The 18,305-nt window shown below is 40.2% G+C and overlaps 1 protein-coding gene across 1 annotated transcript in view; it reads right to left on the reverse strand.

Annotated features, from left to right (window-relative positions):
• Positions 1 to 18,305, reverse strand: part of PXDN (peroxidasin) — a 120,566-nt gene that overhangs the window by 52,043 nt on the left and 50,218 nt on the right. The window contains exons 2-3 of the mRNA XM_083178468.1: positions 6,354 to 6,425; positions 3,887 to 3,958 (exon numbers count right to left, since the gene is read on the reverse strand). Coding sequence (XP_083034594.1) covers positions 3,887 to 3,958; positions 6,354 to 6,425 — 144 coding nt within the window. The remainder of the gene's footprint in view (positions 1 to 3,886; positions 3,959 to 6,353; positions 6,426 to 18,305) is intronic.

The raw sequence follows: 18,305 nt of genomic DNA on the forward strand, positions 1-18,305 counted from the left end.
GTAATGGTCTAGTCATCATTGTGGTAACTTAAATAAATATGGCAGGTTATAACAGGATGAGTGCTGGAGGGCTTGGCCACCTGAAATGAACCAAGAGCTCTGTATAGGAGGCCAGCCACTTCAAACAAGGCATGTCATTTATTACTTGCTGACAGTAATATTCTGCTCCTTGGGGTGCAGATTCTACTCAATAGGCTGGTTTCACACCTGTGTTTTAGAAGCAGCATATTTCTGCTGTTTACCAAAATAACTTGCAGATCACTTAATAACACTCCTGTCATTTTCTTTCTGCAAGGGATATCCCCTGCTTCTAGTACAGGGCGTTCTAGCTGCATACCTGAATATCAGAACCATATCAGCAGCATCATGTGAGGGGAAAGGACATGCAAAGACACTAAGGATGAACTACCACTGCAGCTGCTGGTTCGTGTTCTCATTTACATTAATTCCATCAAATGTTTTTTACTTACACCATTTGCTTACATTATTCTGTACATTGCAGCAATGGTTCAAAATAATGCAGACTGGAACAGATTTGGAAGTAGGGTAACTATAGGCTTGAAGGCCCCTGAAAAACTTTCAAGGTGGGCCTTCTATATCATATCTATAAACCCTACAGCTGCACGTGTAGAACCAAGGGAGCCAAACAGGAGACCAGTAGATGAAGGAGCTAAACAGAATGATTCTGTACGGTGGACACACCAACTGGAACCTCCACAGGCAAACCCAAACAACAGAGGCGCCTCATCAGGACAGTAGCATCAGCATGGTCACATTAGATGATGATACAGGAGTCTGGAAATACAGACTATGGCTTTGGGCCTTTACAAATACCACCCTGTAGTTACGCCACAGTGATAAGGCTACATTCCTTCCGTTCTTGAAACATACAGCTGTAGTTTTTTTTTTTTTCAAAGGATACACATTTTATTCTGTTAACATGCGTTTAATGTCAGAATTAAGACCATCTAGTTTATTTTTTAAAACAGGTTGGTTAACCCATATACAAGTCTAAAGGAAAACTGAATTTGATCTAACCCACCAGTTGGCTACTGGTCTGCACCAGGATTCAGTAAATTCAAAAAGTTTCCTTTGAACAACAAGAAACTGGCAACATAGAACAGAACATTGGGTAATATCATGCATGAATACAGTTTATTTATTTACAGTTACAGTTTATTTACAGTTTCTTATATAGCGCAGAATATTCTGTTGCGTTTACAATTGGAAACAGTGATAAAACAAAACTGGGTAGATAAAAACTGACATGGAGGTAGGAGGGCCCTGCTTGCAAGTTTACAATCTATAGGAATAATAGGAGGGATACCTAAGGATAGGATTCCATAGCATGACAAACCCACCAGATTAAAAGACAGTCCTGATAGGATGCAATTAGATCTGAATGCTACTGGAGGTTGTGTGGGGGTTCCTGAATATAAGCTAGCTTGAAGAGGTGAGTTTTCAAGGAACGCTTGAAAGTTTGGAGGCTAGAGGAGAGTCTTAGTGTGCGTGGAAGGGCATTATATAGGGTTGGTGCTGCCCGACAAAAATCCTGCAAGTGTAAGTGGGAGCAAGTAATGAATGTGGATGAGAGACGCAGATCTTGTGCAGAGCAGAGAGGACGGTGGGGATATATTTTGAGATAAGCAAAGTTATATAAGTCGGTGTAGTCAGAGTAATGGCTTTGTATGCAAGTAGAAGTATTTTATATTGAATGAGGTAATATACAGGCAACCAATGGAGGGACTGACAAAGTGGATCAGCAGACGTTGAACGTTTATCCAGATGCCGAGGGACAACCTAAGTGGCTGTAACAGTCGGTTATGGTCGCTTGGCACCTGGATCACATATATACAGAGGAGTACGATAAATAAGCAAATGGAAATGTGGGGGTTGGCCAGGTTACTACAAGGAATGACCACATAGCAGTGAGATCCAAATATCTGCACTGTTGAAGGTTGGATGGCTCCCCATCAGATTCAGAGATCGGCTGCTGTCCTTTCCAACAGTTTGCACATTTTGTTCAATAAAAGTTGAATTAATGTAAACAAAAAAACTGCGCTTTCCCTTATGAAAATGGCATACACCTGTCAAAATACCAAAGTCCCAGGTTTACATCATGATATTATCATTTATCAAGCATCTGTTGTGCTAAGTGGAATAAATCCCATTCAGAGCCTTCTATCAGTGCATAAAAACTATTAACTTGGCAATGAAAACTTCCAAAAAAGATACCCGTACTACTCCCTAATACATGCAAAAAAAAAAAAAAAGTGTTATTCTGGGAAAAAGCAGTTTTATTTCCAGAATATTCAGTTAAACTTCCACTACCATTGAACACCCAAAGGAAAAATATACTGGCTGAAGGAAGTAATACAACAACCAAGGCTATATAACTGGGAAATGATCAGCCATCGCCCTGCATGAATGAGCCAACACTCTCTGGAGATTTACTGAAGCTTATTAACAGCAGAAATGAATCCATAGTATTCCCTATTGAAATTTGGGGTTAGCGGGATCTCACCCAAAAAAAAAAAAAAAATGGAGTCAAGGAACATTCTGTATATTTTGTTGTTTATGTAGACACTATTAAGGGTAAATGTAATAGGGTGCGAAAAGCAGGTGGCACAGAATTTCATTAGATAATGGCCAGGATTTTAAAGTGGCATTATGTCCAAGGCGAAACCTGGTTGGTTTTTCCCTTGTAAATGATTGCCAATTTACAAATAGACATTCTTACGTTTATAGAAGGAAAGATGAATGCAGTAATGTACAGACACATCCTGGATAAAAACCTGCTCCAGAGTGCTCTTGACCTCAGACTGGAGTGACTTTTCAACATTCAGCAGGACAACGACCCTAAACACACAGCCAAGATATCAAAAGGAGTGGATTTAGGACAACTGCGAATGTCCTTGAGTGGCCCAGACAAGAATCCGATTGAGCATCTCTTGAGAGATCAGAAAATGGCTGTGCACCGATACTTCCCATCCAACCTGATGGAGTTAGAAAGGTGCTGCAAAGAGGAATGGGTGAAACTGCCCAAAGATACAGTAGGTGTGCCAAGCTTGTGGCCTAATATTCAAACAGACTGGAGGCTGTAATTGTTGCCAAAGATGCATCAACAAAGTATTGAGAAAAGGCTGTGAATACTTATGAACATGTGATTTCTTTGTAACTTTTTTCACGTGGTCCTTTCCGAGTATTGTGTGTAGAATTGAGGGGAGAAATGAATTGATTACATTTTGGAATACGGCTATAACACATTAAAATGTGGAAAAAGTAAAGAGCAGTAAATACTTTCCGGATGAACTGTTAATGCTACATTCGGAGTTCCTTTCAAGATAATTTAACATGAAATCCGCTGATGGGTCCAAGGTTCCCCTTTTCAACACAAAGATGTAAAACAGAGATGAACTCCAACATTTCTCAAATAGATGTTTTGTCTGAAGAGCACGACAGAGTTTAGCAATAATCGAGAAGTCCTACTTCCTGCCCCAGTAATCCCTTGCTTTCATACAGTTATCTTGCTTCATGCCTTCTGTATCAATGGCCCTGTGACTGATCCAAAACCTTGGATTGGCTCCATTATGGTTCAATTCCATGTAAAGCTAGAGGGACAACAGCTGCAAGTAAAGAGGCTTAAACAACTTTCCAGAACAAAGCATTTATTCTAAGTCTAGAACTTTCTATACTTGGAGAAAGAAAACTAAATGAAAACTTACATTAACACAGAGGCCACCACACATCTTAGCCAGCTCCTGCGCTCTCCAGCCGTCCACTCATTTCACAATGGTGGATTAGAAGCTACAGCAACATTGCTAGGCCCAACCCTTTAGTAATGTAGCAACTATGAAGCACAAAAAAAAACCCACAAACAACTTACAGGTACTTCAGGTTATCGAGATCTTCAAACGCTCCACTTGGTATCCTTTTTATTTGATTGTTGTTTAAAAGCCTGAAAAAGCAAAGACAAGCCTTTAATACGAATGACAATTGGCACTTGTATATACAGAAATATGTTGAAAAAATGTATTTTTGAAAGAAACAAATATAAAGTTAATATTACAATTATTTATTACATTCTTCATCATGCGGTGTTTAGATGAACTTGAGATCCATACCCGGGTGTGAAGAGTCAGGAGGAATAAATAATGAATGTCTAGTTTTTGATCATGAACGTGAGAACTATTTAAATTTACTGCTCTATATTTCCCTGGTTATTTAAGTTCATTGGTATCATTTATCCAGCTGGAGGGAGAGGAGAGTGGATTCATTTAAAATAAAATTCCAGATGTTGAACATTGTCAATAGAGGTTGTATGTAAAACTCATGGACGGTCTGTGTCAAACATTAGGCTGAGCTTTGTAGTGTCCATTATGCCATGTAAATAAGTGTTAAGCTTTTGTTTGGTATGAAACCTTAATACCGGTCATAAAAGGATAGTGCACAGATATTATACTGCCAGTAAGTAAATGATAGGAGAGATCCGCATATAAAGGATACAACACACATAACCGGCTGGATGTAATGTGGCTTCAGTCAAGCAGCATGGTTTTGCCATATAAATGCTCCTCTGAGTTTAAACCGCATTCAGCTCGCCTGCCATACTTGCACCATAATACATCCGGCCCAGCATCTTTATGTCCCGGATCTGGTCTCAGCCAAACCCGCTGCTCTTACTAATGGCAAGATGTACTACGTTGTGAAAAGTGAAAGAATCAAAAGAGTGATGAAGTACCAGCAAATCAGGTCCGGTCAGTTTTCAAACTCAGGGGCAGATGTATTAAGCCTGGCGTGGAGATGAAGTAGGAGTTGATTGGCTGGTGCGTTCTCTTTCTAACTCATAGTTCAAACATAGCTGATTGGCTTTTGCATTATCTTCTCCTTTATCCCTTTACCAGGCTTAATACATATGCCCCCAATCTGTAACATGGCATTTAGAAACCGATTGGCTGGTACTTTATTGCACTCCATATTATCACTTTTCAAGCTTCGTACAGTACATCAGGCCCTGACTGAGTGCTAAGACACAGTCCCTGCCACTACCTTTCACAGGCAGCCTGCTATAATCAATGCGCGAGTGGTCAATGCGTGAGTTCTTTGGAAATAGTATGTCATAGCTATTAACTGCATTTCTAAGAACAGTAGTTCAGGTCTTATATCCCTTTCACAATGGCCAACCGGCAATTGGCCAGCATTTTTAAGCTTTTCAACCCGGGAATTTGCTGAAAAACCCAGGTTTTTCTGTGGTGTGAAAGGGTCAACACGGGTCTTAAATCCCAGCTCACCAACCCTGGTCAAGAGCAGGGTCGGAGTGCCATAATTGAAGAATTGTGTTGAACTTTTAACTCCAAAGAAAAACCCTGGTTTTTCAGCAAATTCCTGGGTTGAAAAGCTTTAACCCGGTAATTTGCTTCTGGTGTGAAAGGGGAATTAGTCTCTGGCTTAATACACAGGAACATACGTTTGACAGAGATGTCAGGTGACACACTCCTGTGTGACTCGGGGGACACGAGTAATAAAGACAGAGACTATTCGGTAAGCTGATGCTTATCGCTGCCGTACATTTTTACGGAGGAACTGAACATTTAGATTTTTCTCTTAATAAAAAAACCTTCTAAAAACAATTCTATCACTGCATTAAAATTCTGTCTTGATCACTAGGAACTGCCCATTATTGCAGCCAAATCCTGAGCTTATAGCGTTCTGTGCTAAATATAAAATGTAACATGGAAATGCAATAGAAAGCCTCAATTTATCTGTGCAGGCCTCTGAAGAAGTGTATTTACTTAAAATTATTGCAAAACCATCAACCGTGCAATCTACATTCCACTCCAGAAGTGTCTGAAACAGATCCAGAAATAAATCCAAGTTTGGCTATCACTGATAAGGAATGTTTACATATCTCCGTTATGAGCAGAAATAATTTTTCCGTCAGAATGAAGAGAGAGAAATAGGATTAATCATTTGGCAAAAAGCACTTTCTTAATAAAACGCTCATTGATACAAGGGTACATGAGAACCGCTGACTACGCATAGAACACTGGAATCGACTAGACACATTTCATAAACTATTACGGCATGTTATACAAGGTTTTCAGACAATAAGTAGTAATAAACAAACTAAATGAACATGCTATTTTTCAGAGTTCCCCACAGGCTTTGTTATATACCCCCATGACATGATCGGATCGTATTTTGGCATGTTCTACTCAGTATAGCTCTAGGTTATACATAGAGTTTCTCCTATGTGTGCGCATTCCAATAGTACAAAAAAAAAAAGAAGGTTTAGAACCCGCTTCCATACAAACAAGGACATGCATTTCAGGATATTACAAATGTATACTTACAGAGTGTTCAGGTTCTTTAGATGTCTAAATGCACCAGGTTGAATATCCTTTATCCTATTGAACCGCAGATCCCTGTAAGATAAAAGACATACATTTTCAATATGTATTTTTTTACTAAATGCACAAAACAATTAAATTACATGTAGTTTACCATAACCTTTTAGTTGAACCAAATAGAGAACGTAAAATTAAATCCAAATCGAGCTTGTGCGACAGTTGTGGTATATTTGGTCATAATGTGTAGGTGCGTACAAGCAAAGGTCGGCACATAATTTTAACATGAGAACATGGAAACCCAATTAGTGTACCGGTCATCATGCTTCAGGCCACTTTACCGTTCCCTATCGAGTCAACATGAATATTAAAGTTAAACCCCCCCCCCCCCAAATAACTCATGTCAACCATAGACATGTTGACATTTTGCTTGTGCCAACCATAGTGCGTCCAACTAGACACTGGCCATCTGGAAATCCATTGTGACAACTTATGAAGAACCATGTCTAGCAGTACAACAGTAGATTTGGTAATAACTGCAGCTTGGCAGGGCACAGCACGGCACAGCAAGTGTCAGGGGGTTCTATTACAGCAGGTTACAGTTGCAGTATAATATGAAGCAGTCACAGCAGTATACAACTCTGGCCCACAGCAGACAAGCATGATATCAGTGAACCTTCCTGTCCCAGCAACCCAACAAAAACCGCCACCCCCAGCCTTCCGCCTGGCCAACATGTTCAGCATCAGGAGCGCTGAACTGTTCCCAGCAGAAGTTTAAGACAAGTTCTCATGTGCTGCTGATTGCCTGATTGTTGTCCTCATCAGACCTGCTTTCACATTACACCCAGGTTACCAGATAATACACATCTGCTATAGTTTTTACTCAATAATTACTTGGCATCTTCAAGTCAGTACACAAAGTTCCTCCGCAATGGGTGGCCGGGTGCACTATGCAACCAGTACCACCACTACATTTTCCTCCCACACAGTTATGGGCAAAAGACAATACTCATAGTTTGGCTTCTATAGTGCAGAAATGTTCTGCAACACCTAGCCTTAATACACCATATGGCCAGAGGTGCAAACCAAAGTGCACCACAAAAGCTGTGTAGTGTCTTTTCGCATGATTGTGCATCTTAATTGTGATGAGGCAAAAGCATTTACCGAAACTTCACTAATTAAAATTGATCGTGCAACACTTGCATATCTGTGTGCACCCATGTCTGACCCTGTGTACAAAGCACAACAGAACTGGGCATGTAAAAAAGCCACGGACATGCATCGACTCACAGTTTTATAGGTCACCCATTGTAAGTTAAATAAATCCCATCCAACGCATACAGGATAACTCGCCTTGTGTATTTCAAAGCCTTATATATGTAATAAACTACAGGTCTAAGTGTAAATAAATACAAATCAAGTCAACTGTAATAGATATTAGTGAGTAGAATATTTTGGGGTACATCCAAGACTTTGACTGGCACAGCTCCTGTCTGTGGCTCTCACTTGCCAGTCTAATTTTTTCACTGGACGCCAGGTGGTTTTATTCAAAACTTATGGCAAAGTACAACTGCCTCTTTTGGAGACAAACTTCTGCACTCCGAGCGATACATTCAATGCCCTAAAACAGCCCTATGATTTAAATGCAAGCAGCAGACAGCTGTAATTATATTCTCATTATAGTGAGACTCCAGATCAAAGCGCACAGGAAATGTAACCAAGGGGAAAAGCAACGATACATTGTGATAGAAAATAGTCATTTTTAGCATGAACACCTCGATACTGCCCCTCCCCCCCTTCCCCATCTCTCCACCAAAAATATATATATTTTAACAGTAGCAACCTTAAAGTCATATATAAACAAGTCAAATAGGTTTCAAAACTTAGACGGTAACCCTTTGAGTGCAAGCATCTGTAAGCAATGTTCAATATAGCCGCTAAAAATGCCAGCATTGGTCACATTTGTTAAATAAATCCAAATAAAAAATATGGGTACTTGTGTACAATCACGGCTCCCACGATGTCCATCGCATAGTAAAAAATCGCATCGCATGCGATTTTTAACAGAAATGCATCCAAATTAGTATCAAACATGTTCAATGGCCCCCAAATGTCATTTTTGAGGCTGTACCACCCCCACTATCAACGCGAACCCGAAGCGTGGCGAGCGCAGCGAGGCCGCGAGGTGGCGGCGGTACGCGTCCTACTACCTTTTCATACCCCCACTATCCACGTCGTCATGGAGTTGAGAATAGAAAGTGTTGCGAGCGCAGCGAGCCACCGAGCCCCGCGAGGGGACAAGGATACCTTCACAGGTATACGCGTCCCCTCGCTGGCTTCACAGGTGTCCATTTGCTGCGCTCGCCACACTTTCTATTCTCAACTCCACGCCGACGTGGATAGTGGGGGTATGAAAAGGTCGTAGGACGCATACCGCTGCGCTCGCCACGCTTCGGGTTCGCGTTGATAGTGGGGGTGGTACAGCCTCAAAAATGACATTTGGGGGCCATTGAACATGTTTGATACTAATTTTAATGCATTTGGATGCATTTCTGTTAAAAATCGCTTGCGATCGATTAGCATGCGATTTTTTTTTAAAATGCTTAAAAACTGCAAAAATCGCATCCCATCGCATGCCACTACATATGGCATGCAATGGTATGCGATGGGAGCCGTGAAAGTACACAAGTACCAAAATATGTTGTGTAAAAAAATATATTTCTTATATAAAAAGGTAATTAATACAGGTCATGAGTAATAAAATGGTTTGTTTACTAATATTTACACCTACTTTGACTTCACTTGGCACTCAAATGGTTAATGGCGAGAGAACAGAACGGTTGTTTGTTCTGGGTGGAGGCTGGAATACAAGTTCCCTTTCCAAGCATTATGGACCAAACTCAATACTCATTTACAGCAGTGTAATGAATAGCCCCAAAACTTTAATATATCCTGCATTACTTGCCAAATTAGAGATACCTACTGCTTATCTAGCAGCCCCGGTAGTGACCTTAGCATTATGGGAATTTTCAGGTAACTACATAATTTAAAGATGGTTCATGGAATCCCCCTTGGGAAGGAAGTCCAGGTTTCAATAAGGATTACAAATCAGATCTTTCCACTAAAACAGATATTCAGGTCCAGGGGGCGTTTTAAGAGATCAGGAGTCCCATGGCACAGCCTCCTCCAGCCAAGCCGCCTTCTCTCTGCCGGGAGTTACTACAGCGCAGTAGGGTCTGAGCACTAAAGCCCTCGACCCTACTTTCCATGTGCAGATCTCTGGAAGAAAAATTGTGTGGTGGCCATAATATTGGACACGGGTCCATCCCAGGAGCAACCAGGCATTTGAGAGGATTAGCTCCAACAGTGACTCAACAATAAGACCGGTAGCTGACATCAGAAAGAGGGTGGGCTTAATCAGAGGGCGGTGGGAGGAGGCAGCGCTTGATGCTGACGCAGCCTCCTTCCTATAGTGTGAATAGGACCAGAGTGGATCGAACCGGATTACCCGTTTACACTGCCCAGAAACCCGGGTCCGACCCAGGATTAACACTTCTTTTAATCTGGGTCAGGTTGCTGGGCCCGGGGTTTTTCAAGTGGCCATTTCACACAGCACAGAGGCCCAGGTCGACCAAGGTTATTTGTACGGTGTGAAAGGGGTATTAGTGGTATAACGGCCAGTAATAGAGACTATGCAGGTGCATAACCTGACCACTGCTAATCAGAATAATTAACTCCCCATGAAAGGGGGACCTTATCTGGTGGTTTATGGTGTGCACTTGCATTTTCTTTTTTTCTTATTTGAAAGTCTGAGTATGGGCTCACCTCCATTGTCGTAAATTAACGTGTGTAGTCCAAGGCCCTTCCACATTAGATACTTTTGGGGCAGCTTTTTAATTACTGTATTAATCCAGTATCCCCCCCATTAACTCACGGGGATTCAGACATCAAAGTTTGAATATATTCAAATGAGGATTAGGATGCAGTTAGGGTATCTACTGTCAACATGCACAATTTTTAATGGTCAAATTAACATATAAAAACACTCCACATTATTGTGTAAAGCCAGAGAAACTAACCTACGGACCACCAATGACCATAAATCTCACCATGAGCCACAAATCGTCAAAACGTACCTGCCCATAGACACACAAAGATTGTGTCCTGGTCATGACCCTATAATACTGGCTTGAACCATAGATACTGTAAACCAATGTATCTTGATCATAACACTAGTTACAAACCACTGATGGACAAAGGACCCTAACATCCAGGCTATGAATCACAGTCCAACACGTGATCACTCTGAGAATATGGGCAGCGTACACTAAACTAAAGCAGATATTAGACTTTGATCTCCTTAAGAGAAGCTGTTTGGTTTTCCAGAGACTAGGACTTCACTGTTATATGCCAATTACATGCCTCTGGTAGGTGGACTTACCCCCAATTGTGCAGAGCTGTGTTTCTGCAGCATTTTTTTGTATCTGCATTTTATATATTAATGTGTGTGAAATAAATGTTCTGTGCTCACGTCTTTTTATGGAGAACCAGGAGCTCTAATCTTTTCTCTGTCTGGAGGGTCTCCACCCACCTTTAAGTATATTCCCTATTGTTTTTACATGTGCATAGGAGGATAGCAGGTTGAGAACCAGCATTTTGAAAGATATATCTATCAGAGGTCTGATGTCCCCCTGACGATACAAAGATGAAAAGGACATGATCTTGATCCTTGACAAACAGCCGATTAAACTTATCTCGGCCAAAATACTATAAAAATTACATTACACCCTGGGCAAACAAACACAGGCCTACAATGACCTTGACCAACAGAAACACACATAAGCAATGACTGACCTTAACCCACAGAAAGCCAAACACCCTTTTGCATAGAAAGTTACACTAAATCTGCCCATAAGACACAGATGACATAACATAAATTCTAGCCATAACTCACAAACAATGAGTCTGACTTTCACTCATAAAAATTACCATAAATATCCCCCACAGGCATACAATTGGGACTGGCCATAACCCATACAAAATGACCTCAACTCTGGCCATGACCTACAGCCGACACATCCATACTGCTACCATTGGTCCACATGTTCTTCACAGCCAAACTTTAGTCCAGGGGTCCAATGATTAAACACAAGAGGGTTGGAGTAAAGTGCGCTGCTGTTTAAATAATTTTAGTATCTGTAACACATAGGCTGTTCGAAAAGGAATGAATTATGGACACACTGTTGCTTTTAGAAAATATTTATCACAAGTAAAAAATATATATAATACATACAAATACACAGCATATAAAAAATAAGACAATTTTAAAATAGAGAGAATGGGATCCCAATCAATTAATTGATAATAGCTTTGATGTAGTATCAGTAGTAATTCTTTACTGAAAAAATTATTATTCTCCTGCCAATTGATGAAAGTTAAATATAAGCAATCAGGTAATGAAACAAAGTTCCAGTTTAAGCAGAATGGTGTAGCTTAGGAAGCTGGTTGGTAACTTATAATAGGTACAGTCACAATGATAGTATGCTCACCCGTATGGTGGACCTCAATCCCCTGGATGTATTTGCGGGGAGAGGAAGGTGGTGTACACTAGCTGATGTCCGGCAACTCAGATGGAGGGAGAGCTGCACTTCAGCTGAAATGTATAGATGCACCTTGCAGTAAGCTGGGATGGATTTAGCCAGGTAGAAGATGATCACACTGCGGAGGTCTCCGTCCCCTTGGTGTAATATGGGGAGAGGGACAGGGTACAGCTGCTGATGTCCGGCGGCTCAGGAGATGGATATGCCGCGCTTCAGCAAGATGGTAAATGGGTGCCTGTCAGATACCTGGTTGCGGTACACCGCGAAAAGCTCAATCCCTTTGATGTGACGTGGGGAGAGGGACAGGGTGCAGTCGCTGATGTCCGGCGGCTTCAGGAGAGGTGAAAGCCGCGCTTCAGCGAGATTGTGGTGTGCACCTGTCCTAGTGCGCGGTTGTGCTTGTATGCTGTCGGGCAGCGTGGGGCTGCTAATTGCCGGCTGCTGGAGAAGACTCACGCTTGTACAGGGAGGCAGGAAGAAAAGTAGGTGTTAGATGATGGGATCACCGTCTCAGGTGAATAGATTGCGTCAACGCGTTTCGTTCCGTAGTCTGGCTGGAACTTTATCAAGACGAGTATCTGTGTCCACTGAGCAAACTTTATTTATAAGGCTGTGGTAAATTGGTTCATTAATTGATTGGTTAATTAATTCAAATAACCTGTGTTAAGTTACACTTTGTGTCTCACAATATAAAACGAGTAGTATTTTCTTTATATACATTTCAATTTAACAAAGCACAGTGTATCCAATAAGAGCTTCAATCAGAATACATGCATATATATGCGCATAAACAATCCAATACATTTAAGTATCTAAGAGTAGAATCAAAAAACAATGAAAAGAATTTAGTTTTCTTTTCAATTTTTTAGATTAAATGAATAGATAGATAGACCAGATCAGTGTGCGCTCAGTGTGACATCAATATTACACTGGAGATAATTAAATTGAGAAGACCTAATAAACTGCATAAAAACACGCTTCAGTAAACATATAAGAGGTGCATAAACTTATGCTGGAGTACTCTACCATAAGCATATCGATAGAAAATATATACAATATGGTGATTTTAAGCAAAAATAGAGAGGGGTGTGCACGCAAATAGATCTAGGTCATATGTATGTAGCATTTATAAAATACATGTGTATGTAAATATGCACATCTAAATATTACCACCTCCGCACACATATATATGTGTATACAAAGCGCACACACATATATACAGTCAGAAAAATATAATAATAGTGAATACTTAAGTGATCACTATATACAGAGTAGAGAGAAATCGAAATATTAATTTGTATCCTAACACAATACTTCAAGTGTAATCAAATCCACTAACGGGCAAGTACGCTACTTCTTGTTATTATTATATTGGTATCATAATTATACATAAAAAACGAGATTATATATACAAACAATTTTTATACAATTAGTAATATCCAAGAGAGAGTCACTAGAGAGCATTTATATTCATATACTTTATACAAATATGGATAGTATATTTATTCCATCTATTTGTATGGCTAATTACTGCATAGTTTTTTATATAAGATTAACAGAGATTTTTTTGTTTATTTTAATTTAATTATTTTCATGAATTTTTAGAGACTGAGTAAGAGTGGCTTTAATCAAATTCTCATAAGTTCCTACCATTCTTCTTTTTGGGGTTCCAAAGAATTATATTCAATAAATCAATTACTATATATATATATATGAAAAATAAAGAAAAAAATGTAATAAAAAAAGGAGAAGAGAGCATATGTATATATAGACAGATCCCACATATATATATATATATGGGGATATAAAAAATCAAATAAATATAAATATAAATATATATATAGAGATCAGTATCTCTCATGGGGTGGGGGGAGAATGGTCTGCAAATCCGGGATGTCACAATAAATTGCGCATGCCGGATAGATCGTTGTCACTCCAACCCATGAGAGATTTAGTGTATCTTAGTCTAATAGGATTTTAGTCCAGACATGAAAAGTCAAGAGCTTCATTTAATCCTTGGGGATTCAACGTATCTAATTTAAATATCCAAGATGATTCCGCCAAACATAATTTCCTGAATCGGTCACCCCCTCTTTTTGTGTTCTGGATTTGTTCAATTCCGGTCACTGTTAGACCACTAGGGTCACCTTCATGTTTCATCAAGAAATGACGAGGAACACTATGGTTATGTAATTTTTTGAGAATGTTGTTCCTGTGTTCTCTAAATCTACTTTTTAGACTTCTGATTGTTCGTCCAACGTACTGGAGTTTACACGGACACTCCAGCACGTAGACACAATATGTTGTTTCACAGTTAATAAACTGTTTTATTGGAAAAATTTGTTTATTATGGGTAGAAATTACAGTTTTCGTTTTATTGGACATATATTGGCATGTTAGACAAATTTTTTTATTACATTTGAAATTACCAATTGGCTTAGGGGGGATCCAGGTAGCTATTGCATTATTGATTGAGGGTAGTAAACTGGGGGCTATATGGTCTTTAAGGTTTTCTATTCCTTCTGAAAGTAATCTTAGGCTTAGTTAGTACACTTTTTAGAATCTTATCGTGAGAAAGTAGTTTAAAGTTTTCTAAAATGATTTTCTTTATTTGTTGAGATTTATTGTTGAATTTGGAAATAAATGCAATTTGATTACCTAATGGATTACCTTCAGGGGTCCAATGATGTCACCCGTCAGTTGATATTACAGTGTGGTGGGGGAACATTGGAGAATCATTGGGATCTAATCAGTGCAATCTGACATTAGAACATGCAATTTACTCCTGCATTATCTATAGAAACCATTGAAGAATGTCTAATGATATTAATTGTAGGTCTTATGTATGTGAAGCATTTAAAACTACATTTCATTCAGAATATAGGAGGAGTTAATATACATTTGTAAAGCCTTCAGTTTTGTTAAAATGGCTGTAGCGTGAGAAGGATGTTGTTAGTGCCTCATTTCTCACAATTTGTCTACAAATGAACAGAGAACCAAAGAGTCCTTCAACATAATCTAAAAGTGATGTTGAGCTGATTACGTGATGCAATTACATTCTTTGAATCCAGAAAGGGCCATGTGTGTTCCATCACTTCAATTATATACAAACCAAGGGATATCTGAATATCAATGGAGAAACAAAGCGGTAGCAAAAAAAAAAAAAAAAAAAATGTTCTCAAAACAACCCTAGATTTGCAAGCCAAGGAATGTAAAGCTCTCTCATTGTGACAAAGGTGAAGTTTGAGGGTAGGTTAAGTGAAGTTTCCTGGATTTTCTGTCACTTTCCATCTTGTATTCAGCCCTGCCAACCCCCTAATTTATGTAGTGTACAAACGAAGATTCATTTTTCTATTCAATCGGGATCGAATCGCACAGCGATGTGTACACATTCGATTTAGACTATGGGCGGTATTCAATGAGAATACCTGCGAGGTGCAGCGAATCCTTTTTAGGATTCGCTGCAAATTCGCCACGTTCCGGAGCCGGCGGGCTCCGGTATTCAACGTGTCAGGGGCTCGCTGCCCCTGACTGGCGAATATGAGCTCCTGCGGCGATTGCCGCAGGGAGCCTGAGGACGGTGCCAGGCAGAGAGATGGTAGTCTCTCTGCCTGCCCCAGAACTTTGTGGGGGGTAGGTGGGCTCCCCGGGTGCCAGGCAGCACAGGCTGCCCCCCGGGGGTGCCAGCAGGGGAGCGTATATTCACTATACCCGATCGTAACGATCGGGTGCAGTGAATATATGAATATGTAATGAGCGGCTCGGCTCCGGCGCCCCCTGCTGGCTGCTGTGTAAAAAAAAAAATTTGCCAAACAGCACAAATTCGCCATAAAAACATGGCGAATCAGGCTCATTGAATACCGCCCTATATAGTACAGATCTGTACTATATAGGGCGGTATTCAATGAGCCTGATTCGCCATGTTTTTATGGCGAATTTGTGCTGTTTGGCGAATTTCTGACTAAAACGGTGAATCACCCTATTCAATGACCACATGGCGAATACATTTCAAGGTTTTTTTCACCATGATTCACCGAGTAGCAATCGCTATCTTTTTATGGTGAAGTGGAATGTGAACTTTTAAAATAAAGTGTTTTGTTTTTTACATTTGGTGTAAAAAAATCAGGAATTTTATTCTGAGGAGGGGCATGCTATTTTTATTCATGTGCTGTAATCACATGAATATATATTTAATTTTTAAAAAAATATATATATTTTTTTTTTACACAGCAGCCAGCAGGGGGCGCCGGAGCCGAGCCGCTCATTACATATTCATATATTCACTGCACCCGATCGTTACGATCGGGTGTAGTGAATATACGCTCCCCTGCTGACACTCCCGGGGGGGCAGCCTGTGCTGCCTGGCACCTGGGGAGCCCACCTACCCCCCACAAAGTTCTGGGGCAGGCAGAGAGACTACCATCTCTCTGCCTGGCACCGTCCTCAGGCTCCCTGCGGCAATCGCCGCAGGAGCTCATATTCGCCAGTCAGGGGCTCCGGAATGTGGCGAATGTGCAGAGAATCCTAAAAAGGATTCGTTGCACCTCGCAGGTATTCTCATTGAATACCGCCCATAGTCTTGCCTGCACATTCTATGTTGCTATTAGATTTTGATGCCGCATATCAGGATAGTATCTAAAGCGGTCAATGTTGATAAAATTTTGCTTATATAAGCAAAATCGAATAGAAAGATAAATTAAATCTAACCGTGTATTAGGTTAAAGGGCTTGTTCTATACACTCCAGTTTTGCCAGGACAGTTCCAGATTTAGCCAGTGGAAATCCAGTCTGTTACATTCTCTCAAACAAAACAAAAAAGGATTCTACTAGAATGAAGCAGCTGTTTCTTTTTACACGATTGTTACACAAACAATTCATGCAACACTTCTCAGCTATTCACCCGCAGGATGTTAACCGATGTTTTGAATGCATATGGTGATGAGAAAGGTCACTTGCATTAGACATTTAAATGAGCAGACCGTATTGAAGACACTACAATGCTAACACGATGTACCAACAGAGTATTAAAAAGGCCCGCCACAAGAAGGTGAGGGGATCTTTGCCCAAGCAGACGCAATAACCGCACCCACCAGTTATTTCATTTAATTAATCATTTGGTTCAAAATGAATCTCTCCTGAAATTAAAATCAGTTAATGAGGGTCATTTTATACATTTGACTATATTTTATGCACATTTTAAATTTACAAGAAACTTTCCCCAGGCATTAAGCCATGTCCTCCTCATAGCAAAATGCTGTTGTAAATGGTAACTGGGCAAGGATAAGTGGCCCAATATTGACATTTCAAACCCGTTAGCCGCACTCCCTCCACTATTCCAGGTATGGTTTCCCCATTCTGCCCACTTCACTAGGAACAAGCTAATGCCATCACCAATGTGTTGGACTGAGGAGAGAAAGCAGGTTTTGAAAAATGATAAACCAATCACTGTAGATAAGTAAACTTGCAACCATGACCATCATTCACCCTCAATCACCACTAAACCTCCTTCCTTTGGCCACGGATAGGTTTCTTTCATGAAGCTCTTTTGTGGCCAGGAATCAGCTGGGAGCTGCTAGCCTGGCATTGCTCTGTGGCAGTGATTTTCAACCTTTTAACCTTGCGGCACACTAAAAAAAATTGAAAAAATTGCCAAGGCACATCATGAGATCCCCACAGGGCAAAACACATTGGCCCCCACAGAAGAAAAAAAAAAAACCTGTTGGGCCCCATATAAAAAACAATCACACTGATCCCCACAGGTAACAAAAAGAAAATACATTGGCCTTTTACATGAAAAGAAGAGACCAGTAAATAACAGTTGAACTGGTGGTGGCTGTAAACTGATTTGAGCATCCCTAGATCTGGGGGCACACTTGAGAACAGAGCAAGGCACACTAATGTGCCACGGCACAGTGGTTGAAAAACACTGCTCTATGGCATCATGCTTGCTCCTGGACACAGACCCAGGACACTTGTTCTACACATTTGTCAACAAGGAGGCCACAGAGACCACGAAAAGGAGGCCATGAAATTACCACTTAACTGAGATTTTATTTATTTTAATTTTTTTTTAGTATATGTTCCAAAACCTACAACCTCTTTGGTGGCATAACACCACACAGCCCCATGTCATACCATCTGCACAAACTGTTTTAAATTTTTGAAGATGATTAAAAAAGACTGTTCTCTATTATAACCAATTCCCTTTCAACTGTAAACGATCTTGACAAGTATTTAAAAACTTTTTTTTTTTTAAAGTACCATTTTACTTACATATTATGAGATCATACTTCTATTTCAGAAGAGCTCTCGACAGCTGCCAACATTATAACGTTATGTCATTAACTAAGTATTTTGCT

Source organism: Crinia signifera, chromosome 3, assembly GCF_055691185.1.
Source record: "Crinia signifera chromosome 3, ASM5569118v1, whole genome shotgun sequence".
Taxonomy (NCBI): domain Eukaryota; kingdom Metazoa; phylum Chordata; class Amphibia; order Anura; family Myobatrachidae; genus Crinia; species Crinia signifera.